This window comes from Mesoplodon bidens, assembly GCF_964165515.1.
Source record: "Mesoplodon bidens genome assembly, chromosome: 3".
NCBI classification, from domain to species: Eukaryota; Metazoa; Chordata; class Mammalia; order Artiodactyla; family Ziphiidae; genus Mesoplodon; species Mesoplodon bidens.
Window position 1 is genome coordinate 83139336 of NC_138178.1, and position 14017 is coordinate 83153352.

The window sequence follows — 14017 nt, forward strand, 5'->3', positions numbered from 1 at the left end:
GGAACATGGAGAAAAGAAACTAATGTTTGTTGAGTGTTCTACTCTGGGTTAGACACTGTATTATGTGCTTAAATTTGTTACATCATAGAGTCATCACAATCGCTTTACAAAGTAGCTGTGCTATATAGCTTATTTTAATTAATTAGGCAGCTGTGGTTTGGAGGGCTTGGTTAATTGACCCATGATTCCATAGACAACAAGTTGCTGACCTGTGATGTGACGGTCAGCCTCAGATCCACTCTCATGTCCTTCAGCAGAGATTGATAAGTACCCGTGTAGCACTGGGGTCAAGATACAGACCCAAATCAGATCAACTCAGAAAGTCAATTTTAGTTATGTACTAACTCTGATTTAGAGTTTTCCTAAGAAGCCTGGTTAGTCCAAGCCTTTGTCCTGATATATTTGACAATTGCAGTGGTAACTAGTACCTTGTATTTACCATTAAGGTGTTATGGCAGATCTCAGGTAGCTGAGGCCTCAGAACCATAGGGTTTTATACAAGCAAGACCTCATTAGGCAGGTCTCCTTAGATATAACGATGTCTACTCTCCTTAAGGTGAATTAGTTTTCTATAAGAGAAGAGTATCTGCCTATAGACCATGTTATGTTAATTAAATTCAACATCTACATAGAGCATCTGTCTAGTTGATTTCTCTACTTACTGCCTTCCCAGTCTGGTTTTGGTTTTCCCTTCAGGGTAGTACCCTTGCCTGGTTCTCTGAAGTTTTTTTTTTTTTCCTAGAGTCTTTTTTCTTTTCTTTCTTTTTTTTTTAAATAAATACATTTGTTTATTTGTTTATTTTTGGCTGCATTGGGTCGTCGTTGCTGCGCGTGGGCTTTCTCTAGTTGCGGCGAGCAGGGGCTACTCTTCGTTGTGGTGCACGGGCTTCTCATTGCAGTGGCTTCTCTTGTTGCAGAGTGCTCGGGCTTCAGTAGTTGTGGCATGTGGGCTCAGTAGCTGTGGCTCATGGGCTCTAGAGCACAGGCTCAATAGTGTGGCGCACAGGCTTAGTTGCTCTGGGGTATGTGGGATCTTCCCAGACCAGGGCTCGAACCCGTGTCCCCTGCATTGGCAGGCGGATTCTTAACTACTGTGCCACCAGGGAAGTCCCGAGCCCATCCTTGATTCAGGAACCATTGCCTTCACAGACTGAAATCTTAAAGGTTGGAGACTGCCATTGAGCAGGCCTCAGGGGTGAGGCACAGGGGTGATTTGGGAGGGGAGCCTATAGGAAGGAAGATATTTAGGCAGTACATAGGGAAAGAGAGGCACAGCTGCCAGGACTCTGTTTCTACAGCACTGTCTCTGCTTGGGGATCTGAGTGCCTATGAGGGTTTTTAAGAGCTAGCTATTCATGTGGACCTGAATAAGGCAGGACCTGTATAGGAAAACTAAGTAGACTTTATAATTTTTAATGTTTTAATCTCTCTGGGAATGGTTTAACATATAAATTAGACATATAAATTTGTTCTTTGACTCTTGTACATTTAACTTTCAAACATTTCAGGGGAGTCCCTGTACTGTTTTAGAGTAAAGGGAAGGAATGGGGCCTTCTTTTTTTTTTTTAATACATTTATTTATTTATTTATTTAATTTTTGGCTTCATTGCTGCGCACGGGCTTTCTCTAGTTGCGGTGAGTGGGGGCTACTCTTCGTTGTGGTGCACGGGCTTCACATTGTGGTGGCTTTTCTTGTTGCGGAGCATGGGCTCTAGGCATGCAGGCTTCAGTAGTGGTGGCGTGTGGGCTCAGTAGTTGTGGCTTGCCGGCGCTAGAGTGAAAGCTCAGTAGTTGTGGTGCACGGGCTTAGCTGCTCCGTGGAATGTGGGATCTTCCCAGACCAGGGCTTGAAGCCGTGTCCCCTGCATTGGCAGGTGGATTCTTAACCCCCTGCGCCATCGGGATAGCCCCGGGAGCCTTCTTTAATAAGTGGTTTCCCTGCTGGAGAACCAAGACTGCCATTTTTGATGGACACAGATTACTCTTTGAACCAGGCACGGACAATGGAGAAGGAACAGCATATCCTTCTACTTTGTTTTAGGTCATCAGGTTTGTTCCAGTTCTGGTAAACAAAAGTTATGTTACCCATTAAATGGGTTTTCAGTTCAGGTTTTAGGACTTTTGGTGAAAACAAATTATTCTTAGGCTCTGCCAGTATATTGGCTGTCACCCTTTGTTATGGGAACTAAGAATGGGTCTTAGCTAGATATTTCATAGGTTGGGAGAGATGGAAGCAGAAATAGGTAACTAAAAGCTTTTCTAAAACAGAGGCCACATTTTAATGATGTCAGAAAACATCATTTAATATATAGATAACCAACCTTTCACTTGATTTTGTTTGTTTGTTTTCGGTTAAAGAAATGAAGTCACTCATTTTTGTTATATATTTTTGCTCTGAAGCCTTTCCAACAAACCTGGTGTTGATGATTCATGGCCTACATCAGATGATGAAGACTTAGATTTTGATACCAAGGTAAAGTTCTCTCCTGTGAAATTAGTTTTCCTGCTTTGAATTTAGTTTTGTGTAGTATTAACTTTTAAAGTTTAGCAGTGGTCTACCTCTCATTGTTTTATGTTTGTAGTAGAAAGTTGGTTAGAGCAAACCATTTTATAAAAATATGACTAGTTGAATTTTTTTTTTACTTTGCTAAATACTGAAGGTCGGGGCTGAAGAGGAAATGGGCTGGGAAGTAGATAGTGAGAGGAAAAGTGTATTGGGAAGCACTTTCCCACAAGGGAGGAAATACGAAATTTGGTCAAGGATAAGGATTCTTACTGTGACTTTTCAACCATACTGACGTGATTTATATATACTCATGCTTAAATGAAATCTTTAGTGGATACAGTTACTTACTGTAATAATCATAGAATTTTCCTGGGGCCTTTCAGTTCCAAAACTATGTAGCATATATCATCTAGTTCTTTTTTCTTGGACAATTTTTATTTTGGTATCATAGAGTTGTTAGGAGAGAGCTTTTTTTTTTCTCTGTTTCTGTCTTTGGTTCTGCATTAAGCCTAAAATAACAGTCGAAATTATGGAAATTTAGAAATTAAAATTCTGTTTCTCAAAATCCATATTATGAAGGGATTTCACTGTGTTTTCTGAAGCATTCCATTAAGCGTATATTCAGGGAATTCCCTGGTTGTCCAGTGGTTAGGACTCCACGCTCTCACTGCCAAGGACCCAGGTTCAATCCCTGGTCGGGGAATTAAGATCCCACAAGCAGTGCAGGATCTTATTTCCCCGACCAGGGGTTGAACCCATGCCCACTGCAGTGGAAGCATGGAGTTTTAACCACTGGATCACCAGGGAATTCCCAATACTTCTTATTCTTAAAGCTCTTGTTTTCTTCTCTAGAATGTCCTGAAACCAAGCTTAACAAAGCTAATGAGTGCTTTTCAGCAATCCAAGAAAAACAGTAAGTTATTTGAAGACTGTCCTTCTTGTGTTATTCACTGATTTGAAATTACGGATGTTCTCATGTACTCCACCTTGTTTTCACTATAGTAGAAGCAAAATGTGGCATCGTGAGACCAGAAGAGAGAACCTTCTTTGAGCACAATAATTCTGATAGTGGAAATGAAGATGTGGTCAAAACCTTTCCCAAACTATCAATCCAGGGCGTCTCTCATCCTGCTTTCCCATCACCTGAACCTCTCCCAAAACCTCTCAAGTCTTTAGCAGGCCTTGGTCTTACAAAGGTAAGTTGTTCTGTTTTGTTTTTAACTTTTTTTTTCTGTGCTTTTTCACATACCAGCCCCCTGATTCTTACAGTGATGAAAAGGATCCCTTACAGAAATGGAATTCCTCAAGATCATGATAGAAAACAGTGTAATAACAAGAGCAATATATGTGCAGGATTGAGATTTATGAAGGTTGGTGGCAGTAAACCATTCTGAAGTATGCCATTATGAAAGGAAAGAATGAGAAAGCAACTAGAAAGAACAACTAGATGAATATGAAGATGGGGAGGGGGATGAAGGGGAATAATTCATTTAAGAAGGACAAGATGAATTTAAAGATTGAATGAGGGTCAAGATGAGAGAGATTATTATACAAACAACAGAAATAGTGGGGTTAAGTGAGAGCAGGAACTCTATATTATAAAATATGATAGAAATTATTTCAAATTCAAATTAACAAGAGAAAATCAGGTCATGGGAAAAAATGCTCATACTCTTTTGAATGACATATAGTTGATTTTTATGAAGAACTGAAAGAGAATTTGATCCTTACCTTTTTTTGGTTGTTGTTGTTTTTTAATTGAAGTGTAATTGATTTACAATACTGTGTTAGTTTCAGGTGTACAGCAAAATGACTTGGTTATACATATATATGTATATATCTATATTCTTTTCAATTCCTTTCCATTATAGTTGATTACAAGGTATTGAATATAGTTCCATGTGGAAGTTAGTTTTAATTAGAAGTTTTTTCCTTTTTAAAAAATTCTCACTTTTAAATTAATAAGGTTATGTCTTATATTTAATCTAGCAAAACTTTTGTTCATAGATAATGCAAGAAGAGCTCTGTTTTAGGCCTTATCAGATTTATTATGAATTAAGAATTTGGGGCCCTTCTGTTTCTTGTGGTTTCTTACTTACTGTTTGGTATATACTTAACTAATTTATCTTACTGTTTGGAATCATCTTGGTAGGTGTTTTAGATCTTTTTGAGAATAAACAGAGAGGAAGTAAATAAGTATTTTATCTAGTCTTTCACTAAGATTATAATTTCTAATTGTGTAAATGAGGTTCTTAATTTCAAGTCATTAAATGAGAAAATTTTAAACTGCAACAGTCTTAAAGAAAAAAATATAGAAATCATTTTTTCTGGAGAGATTCTGATTTATCTTTTCCTAGTAATATCTGCACATAATGGGCACATATACACACATCAAATGAATGAAAGCACAATTTATGATTTTTTTCTAATATAAACTACTTGTTATTATAAAATAATAAGGAAGGAAAAATTACCAGCAGAGTGTACAAAATTATCTTTGCAAGATAATTTTTTACTTTTTAAAATATCTCCAGCAGTAGGTACATTTCATGTTATTCTTGAGAAACTTTATTAACTTCAGTATTTATGGTTAAACTAGCATGTAAATATTTTGTTATACAAGTTAAACTAACATGTAAATTTTTTCATATCTAAAACCCAGGAATCCTGGTTACTTGATTTTTTAATCCCTTTGTTCTTCCCTCATGTGAATATTGGGTCCTGTTTGTTAATCATAGATGTATCTGAGAACTTTTAAATCTCCAACTTGGATAATCATAGTTTTACTAATTTTTTTTAGTTCTATATCATTTCCCCAATGTTTAACTGCCATTCTATAAGGCGTAGATAGTAAGAGTTATTAGCGTGCTGTTCACAGGTGAATAAGGAAACCATGTGAATTTTAAAATAGGGTTTTATATTTCTTCCATACATCATAGTAGTACTTAAAAATGCCTCATAATTCCATAATCACATAAACATTCTGTTCTACAATTTAAAACTTACCTTTTACGATTAATTTTTGAAAAGGAGTTTTCCTGTAGTCTCTTGAGTTGGTGTTTTACAATTAAATCTTTTCATTAAACTTAAAAATGCTTATTGCTATAATATCCCAGAAATGAATATTTGCGCATATTCATGAAAGAGTATATTTTATATCCTTAAACAAATGTTGCAATATATAATCAAAAAATTGAATCTCATAGTTTTCTTCCCCAGACTTGTTTATATTTTCAAAAGTTCAGAACTCTGCATAGGTTTGCATCATTTAATTATACCAGGTTAGTATATTTTACAGATATTTATCTTAACATCATATGCTTTTCCTGAATACGTTTATCTATTACTAATCCAAATGCATTTATCCAAATCTTTCCTCTAAGTCCCCTGGGTGCTTCAAATTTGTTATGCCTCAAACTGAAGACATTGTCCCTGATGCTTTCCTCTTTCCTGACTCTTTGTAAGCTACTCTGTCATCTGTCTTCCCCATCCTAGTAGATAACATCACTGAAATACCAAAGCAGGAAAAATCCTGGACTCCATCCCTCCCTGAAATCACCACATCCTGTTGCTCATCAAGTTCAGTATTTTCTACCTGCTTACCATTTTTCATTTCCTATTACTTTCTCACTTATAATTTTGAAATGCTCTTTTCTAGTTTTGCTCCCCTGATGTTCATCTTTACGTTGCTGCCAGAGTGACCTTTCTAAAATATATTTGTGAAGATGTAACACCTCTACTTATGTGGTGGATCCCCATCACATGAAGGAGAAAGTTCATGTTCTAGGAGGACACTTGCTTTTTTTGGTTTGGCTCTGATCCTGCAGTTTTGTCTCTCCATACCATTCCCGGTAACTGTGTTCTAGTTTTCCACGTGACTTGTTATGTTGTTTCATGCCTCGTCATTTTGCTCAGGCTGCCCTTTCTAGAATCCCCTTCATGTCCCTGCTCTACACTGTGTGTGTCTTTTAAGACACAGACCTGTCTTTGCAGCATTTCCTGAGCTACCCAGATACAGCTGACTCCTCTTACCTTATGCCCTTCCTGTACTCTGTTCACATCAATTGTAGAGCTTTTGAATGATACTTTGCTGTTCTTACTTGTTTTCATGTAACTCTACTTCTCCTGGAATACAGAGCAGAATCGGTCTTCTATTTATATTTCCAGCTTTTCTCCCAGGATAGTGCCTATGATTTGACAGATCCAGTAAATGTTTGTGGTCTTACTGATTGATTGAATGACCAAATGAATGAATATGATGTTTTCTGGAATGAGGTGTTTGTTTTGTTTTGTTTTTATAGGAAGGAGCAACAAATCCAGAAATTGGAGAAAAAGAAAATGTTACTGATATTGAAAGCACTCCACAAGAGCAAACAGATCATAACAATTTGACTTCTGTTGATGGAGCTCAGAAAAATAATAGGAGTGGTGAGTTAGTGAATATTTATGAATTTTTTTCTATGCTGAAAGGCTAGTCTAAAAACATCTAAAGTGTATAGATCCAAGTATACTACCCGTTTCTTTCTTTTTATTTTTTCTGCGGTACGCGGGCTTCTCACTGCTGTGGCCTCTCCCTTTGCGGAGCACAGGCTACGGACGCACAGGCCCAGTGACCATGGCTCACAGGCCCAGCCACTCTGTGGCATGTGGGATCTTCCCAGGCCGGGGCACAAACCAATATCCCCTGCGTTGGCAGGCGGGCTCTCAACCACTGCGCCACCAGGGAAGCCCTTTTTTTTTTTTCTTTCCATTTCTTTTAAAGTATGTTTCTTTTGCTCTGTTTCTTCAGAAGTATCCCAACTACTACCAACTATTTTTCTTCCTAAAAATGCCTCAACCTTCTGAAATTCTTTTCTGCTACTTTATTTTATTTAAATATTTGTGGATGGAGATAGACATGTATGTATTTAAAATTCATAGCAGTAAATGTTCTCATTAATGTATCTTTGGCTGCACTCTACAGATATGATGTCAGCATTAGGATTAGGAGAAGAGGAAGGTATAGAATCACCTTGGGATTCTGAGGTACTGTCTTCTATTATTATTATTTTTTTTATTTTAAAATATAAGCACTGAGTGATGTTAAAACATAAAAGGGGGGATGCTTTGACTTTATTTTCTCACCTTTGCATTTGCCCATCAAAAGTTTTTCCTTACATTTTTAACCTGTAATTAATTAAATAATTGTGTGCTAAGTATAATAACTACCACATAGTGCACTTTTGTTAATTTGCAAGATTCACCTAATGAAACCAGTGTAGCACAGAGCAAAAACCAAGGCTTAGAAGTCATAAGGAATCAGTTTGGGTTCTGAAGTTAAATTTATCTAAAAACTGAAGCATTATTCCAGGTCAGCCTATGGCCAAATGTATGTTTCTTTTTTCTTTTCTTTTTTTAAAAAATTTTTGTTGGAGTATAGTTGATTTACAATGTTGTGTTAGTTTCAGATATACAGCAAAGTGAATCAGTTATACATATATCCACTCTTTTTTCGATTCCTTCCCCATATAGGCCATTACAGAGTATTCAGTAGAGTTCTCTGTGCTATACAGGAGGTCCTTATTATTGATCTATTTTATATATAGTAGGGTGTATCTGTCAGTCCCAGTCTCCCAAGCAAATGTATGTTTCTTTGGTACATATGGATGTGTAAAACTCCTAGTGAGGTTCAGAGAGAAACAGGTTGAAATGTAGTTTTTTACCACTTAGACCTGAAAAAGATAGTGCCTGAGACTTGAAAGTATTAGTACATTTGGATTTTCAAATAGATCTGCAAGGAACGTTTCAAGAGAAGCAAAAGAATGGGGAATAATAAGTATGTGGCGTTATAATAACAAGAGTTTGGTTTAGCAATGTTTTAATAAGTACACACCATTTTGGATAAACTAGTGTGCGCTGAGTACCTTTATGGCAGCCATACTTGAAGTAACGTAAATATAAAGTAATGATGAACTCTTGTAAGGTGACAGCTATGGAAAGAGATAAGAAGGGCCTGATCTGTTAGATATAGGCGGCTGCTGAAATGATACAGCACTGTGTTTAAAGTCAAAAGACATGGTAGCATCCTGGTTCTGTCACGAGCTGTGGGATCTCGGAAAAACTTGTCTACCCTGGTTGAGCGTCAGTGACGTCCTTCGTAAAAATGGTACTGGTACCCACTTCTCAGGTATGTGTAGGGAACAGATGTGGTAACAGCTGTGGACACACCTTGTAAACTGTAAAGGGTGCTATAGAAATGTAAGACAAAAATGATCACAGTGCATGGACATATATACACTACCAAACGTAAGGTAGATAGATAGTGGGAAGCAGCCGCAGAGCACAGGGAGATCAGCTCGGTGCTTTGTGACTGCCTGGAGGGGTGGGATGGGGAGGGTGGGAGGGAGGGAGATGCATGAAGGAAGGGATGTGGGAACAGATGTATATGTTGACTGATTCACTTTGTTATAAAGCAGAAACTAATAAAAAAAATGATCACAGTGGCAATGAGTGACTCACTAAATGCTGGGGCACTTTTTTAAAACCTGAAGGACAATAAAATGACAGTAGTGTTAAGAATAGGAAAATTAGAACGGGCATGTGGATTTCTAGCTTGGGGTATGTTAAGGTTCTATAGACTGTTATCGGAGATCTCCTATAGGTATCAAGTGCTTTGGTACTTGAGGTCCTCTCGACATTTTAAATGTTTTGATCTTAAATAAATTCCTGTTATTGAATACCAACTATATACTGGACAGACACTGACTGTACCAATTGAGGGGTTAGGCTGTAGTGGTGGGAACATAAAACCAAACAGGAATCCTTTATAAGTCACTGTTAAGTCCTTCATGTAAAGAAAATGGAGAGGGCTTCCCTGGTGGCACAGTGGTTGAGAGTCCACCTGCCGATGCAGGGGATACAGGTTCGTTCCCCGGTCCGGGAAGTTCCCACGTACCGCGGAGCGGCTGTGCCCGTGAGCCATGGCCGCTAAGCCTGCGTGTCCGGAGCCTGTGCTCCTCAATGGGAGAGCCCACAACAGTGAGAGACAAAGAAAATGGAGAATGTTACGTTAGACAACATTGAGAGAGTTTGTAGTTAGGATGGGGATGGGAGTGGGAGTGGAATTTAGGTAGTCAGAAAAGATCTGCATGTGAGAAAAGCTACCAAGGGGAGGATGGGAAGGAGCCAATCACGTGAGGGTCCAGGGGAGGGACATTCTGGACAGAGAGAACAGTGGATCCCATCTGTTCATCATTACACTCTCGCATCTTGGAATGACCAGGAAACAGGAAGTGGGGTAACTGTCCTTACAATCACTTTTATCATTGTTGTTGTATGTAGAAAATAAAATGTGCATAAGAAAAGCTTGGCACACTTAGATAATTAATAAATAAAAGTTCTTACTCTTCCCTTATTAAAGCTTGCTGTACTTTTTTGAAGAGTTGGATAACTATATTTAAATTTTCTTCTATGATTTAAACATAAAAGTTTTTCTTACTACTTCGCTATTTTATTCAACTATTTTTCCTATCAATAAAAATTTTATCAAATAACAGATTCTTATAAGCCCTTGTGTACCTAAATGAAGCAGCTTCTACAGTGTTCTGTTTATGCTCAACATGACATACTTCATGGTTTCTTTTCATGCCAAGTATATTAATTTAATACTAAAAAATTTCTGTCTTTAGAAATATTTTAAATTTATAGCAAGTGTACTTATTAAAGAATTTAGTTAAACACATATTTTTTTAAAATACTCTCTTCTTTTGACAAGGAGTGTAAAGTAGAGTTAGGTGTTTTGAAGTTAATTCTTTGCTGAAATGTGCCTGTAAGTCAGGCACATTTTTTGTCTGTGAAAATAATTCCTCTGGCTTTCCATGCTCAGTTTACAGAGTCAGTAGCCAAATGAGGATAAAAGATAGACTTGATCTAGAGAGTGTATATGAAGTTTTCTGTTTCAATGTTTGGGTTTTCAATGCATGCTTCTCTTATTTTTAAATCTAATTGCTTGTAAGGTAGGAAATTTTTAAAAAGTAGGGTATTTTCAGCTATTAGAAGGGGATTAGGAAAGCTTTATGCAACTCATTATTAATATCAATTTTAACAGAGTATCTCTGAGAGTCTTCCAGAGAAGTATGTTGATCATTTATCTGGAGCTGCAGGTCAAAGAGGAAAAAATATATTAAATGGACAAGTAGAAGGTAAGAACGATATTTTTATGAAAAAGTCATTTGACAGCATGTTGATTTAAAATGGGAATTCTGATATATTCTAATAGCCAAAGAAAATCACCTGTCGGTTAAGAGGAAGAATCATTCCTCACACTGATTTCAAGTTGAACTGAGCCTGTCTCATTCTGGAAAAGAAGTGCTGTATCAGAAGAACTAAGCAGCTACATCTTTTTTTCTTGTCAAAAATCCATCAGCAGTTTTTAGGCAGTTTTTATTTGGCCAAAAAGCAGTGCTTGAATACTTAACTGTGTGCTGTGTTCTATTTAAGCTCTGAGTGTCCAGATGTTCTTTTGTAGACAACATGCCATGATAGAATCATCTATCTCCATGTCTGTTACCAAGTTACACTGTGAAGTGTGCCACCCTTTTGAGGTGGTCCTCAAAGACACAGTTTGCTTGTTGTTGAACCAAGTGTCCTAAAGCATGTACCTGAAGTTATATCATTTTTTATTCTAAAAAGCTATGCAGCTTATATTCTGAAAACTATTAAAAAGCATAACACTGTTGATGCAAAAAAAAAAAAGAAAATCACCTGTCAAATGCATAGTGAGGAAAAAGATGAGAAAAGGAGGGAAGCTGTGTATCTTATCTGGTGTCAGCCACAGATTAAATTGAGAGTCCCCTTTAAGGAGCTAAATTATTAGTTCCGTTTCAAGGTACTCTACAACCTAAGGAAAGTCGGGAAATGAGGAAGAGGAAAGAAGGACTAAAGAATGAGAGAGGCAGAGGTTACAGGGAGTAAATGAAGGAAAAGGAAGCAGGGGTCTGTGGAGGACGGGGGCAAAGTAAAATAGGTCTTTAGAAAAGGGAAGCGAAGAGTATTTGAAACGTGAGACAAATTTGAAGTGAGCTTCCAGCACCGAAACTTGTCAGAGACGAACAGCAAAGCTTTCCCACTCTTACTGTGGGAATGTAGAAGCAGACTCATAGATCAGAGTTTCTCAAATTTTCATTAGTCCCCTGGGGACCTTGTGAAAAGTGCACATGCTGAGCAGCAGGTCTGGGATTGTGCATTTCTGACAAGCTCTCAGAGTAGCAAGGGTGTAGGCTTGCATTGAGAGAAATCTGGAAGAGGAGCCACTGGGTAGTTCAAGACAGAACAGGATCAAGGAAAAGCATTATTTTGTTTTTCTTTCTGAGTGTGTTTATAGCCAGAGGGTAGCAAAGCGTTGAAGTAGAACTTATAGAGGTAAGGTGCCACTGCTAAGCAAAGAGGAAAAAAGAAGTGGTGGGGATGATCCATAAAAAGAATGTCAAAGGGGGAGAATTAAGACCACAGATCCAGAGACTACCTTTGAAGAGGAAAGAATACAGTGAAAGGAAAGAGGGGGGAAAGAAGGGTGTTAGGGAGGTGATTGTGGAGGTGATGAGGAAACGTGAGAAAACTCTCGTTAGATGACTTCAGTGTATCTACACTGAAACAAGGTTAGGTCATTGCTGCTCCAGAGAATACTGGAAGCAGGAGTGGGTGCTAGAATTGAGGTAAACCCCAGCTCCTCCTTGTAACTATCAGGCATCAAAGATATATGTTGTGTTAGTATGTGTTATTCAAATGAGATTAATTTGAATATGGAAGCATTGGCTGTTTTTTGTTTTTTAAGATAGGTTTGTGGTTTTTTTTTTTTTGGCTGCTTGGCTTGGCATGTGGGACCTTAAATTCCCCAACCAGGGATTGAACCCGTGCCCCCTGCAGTAGAAGCATGGGGTCTTCACCACTGGACCGCCAGGGGAGTCCCTAAGATAGCTAATTTTTTGCTGATAATTGTTTCGCAAAAATCCTTTTAAACATTAGCATGATATACTGAACCAAACTAATTTTGGAAACAAAAGAAATTAATAGGGTTCATTCCCTAAATGCTAAAATTGTTATTTTCAGTAAATACTACACTGATTTTGAAATATGAAAGATTTTTAATATCTAATAATTCTGTGGCAGTAAAATTTACTTTTTCCTTTTTGATAGTCGTACTTCGATGTTGAAAACTTATAATACGTTATTTCTTAGATGTGCCTTATATACCTTCTTGCATGAGTGGATCGAGAAACTTTAAGATGACTAAACTAGAGGATCCAAGAAATGTAGGCATACCAGTAGCCCACATGGGTATGGAAAAACATGAATATTTTTATGAACTATTATTCTACAAGTGTATATCCAAGCTGATCAGTTCATAACACTTTCTCTGATGAGAAATGAATTATACATTCAACTGAACTGTCATCCCAACTGTGCACTTCCTAAATTACAGGACAAATTGAAGAACATGATAAATACTTGTAGTATAATGGTGTAAATGATGCTGCTGTATTGCATTCAAGATATGCTGTTGCATTTTACCATCAGCTTTCACATTTACCTTCTCGGGGTCATGATTTGTTGCTCTGATTAAAGATCACTTTTCTCCTCATCAATCAGCATGTTCACATTGGTACATGTGCATTTTTCTATTTTATAAAGGCTTTTGGAACATAATCTTACTTTTGAAATCTTAACTGCATGTTTTGTTAAACCTGTACTCCTATTTTTTCTTCAGTGTCTATAGTGGATTCATATGTCTGTCTTGTTGCAGTCCTAACTTCCCCCAAGAAAGAAAACACCAAAACCTAAAGTATTCACTGCCAAGGCCAAGCACGAGGGTTCTGCTCAGTACTAACTGCATGAATATATAGTTGGCTTTCATAGTTATGTGTAATTGATTCTATGTCCCTTTTGCCTTTTAGATTCTCCTGAAAAATATCCTCACTTGAAGGTAAAAACTTATATTTTTGTCTTGAATTATTAACTACAGATTGTATCAAATGTACATTATTTATTAATCAACTTGTTTCACAACCCATTCAGCCTGCAGTTGGAGTGAAAGATTCTGTTCCTAATAAAGCAGTAGGAATGAAGGATTTACAAACAGCCAGATCAGGTAAATTTTGCAGTGCAAATTTCACTCTGGAAAGAGGTACACTAAAATATTTGAAACACTCACAGCCTTCATATTCCTAATTCTTTCTTCTTTTGTTTTTGCAAGTTTAATTGAAGGATTTGACATAAATAAGGCACATGTTATTGTTGGTATCCATGTTTTGAAAAACAGATATTTACAAGCATAAGAAAAAGATATTTTTAAAATGTAAGCTTTAACTCAGATGTTTCTATGTACGTTTCAATACCCTAAAGTTCTCAGTTTGGAATCTCTGTACTTCTTAGGGATTCTCAGAGGTTAATTATTAGATTCTAAGATTTTTCCAGTTTTATAAAATGCTTATTTGAATTCTGACCTTAACCTAGAGTAAAGCTTCACTTGCTAAC

General features: G+C 37.2%; 1 protein-coding gene across 9 annotated transcripts in view; it reads left to right on the forward strand.

The window, feature by feature from the left end:
• LOC308614817 (ankyrin repeat domain-containing protein 26-like) overlaps positions 1 to 14017 on the forward strand; it is a 165322-nt gene that overhangs the window by 22651 nt on the left and 128654 nt on the right. For all 9 annotated transcript variants that reach the window (XR_014015439.1, XM_081229572.1, XM_081229573.1 and 6 more), the window contains exons 8-16: positions 2401 to 2473; positions 3359 to 3419; positions 3509 to 3702; positions 6808 to 6934; positions 7470 to 7531; positions 10593 to 10686; positions 12722 to 12820; positions 13438 to 13466; positions 13559 to 13631. Coding sequence is in view for 8 of the 9 variants with exons in the window: in XM_081229572.1 (XP_081085698.1) it covers positions 2401 to 2473; positions 3359 to 3419; positions 3509 to 3702; positions 6808 to 6934; positions 7470 to 7531; positions 10593 to 10686; positions 12722 to 12820; positions 13438 to 13466; positions 13559 to 13631 (812 nt within the window). In the remaining variant the exon portion in view is untranslated. The remainder of the gene's footprint in view (positions 1 to 2400; positions 2474 to 3358; positions 3420 to 3508; positions 3703 to 6807; positions 6935 to 7469; positions 7532 to 10592; positions 10687 to 12721; positions 12821 to 13437; positions 13467 to 13558; positions 13632 to 14017) is intronic.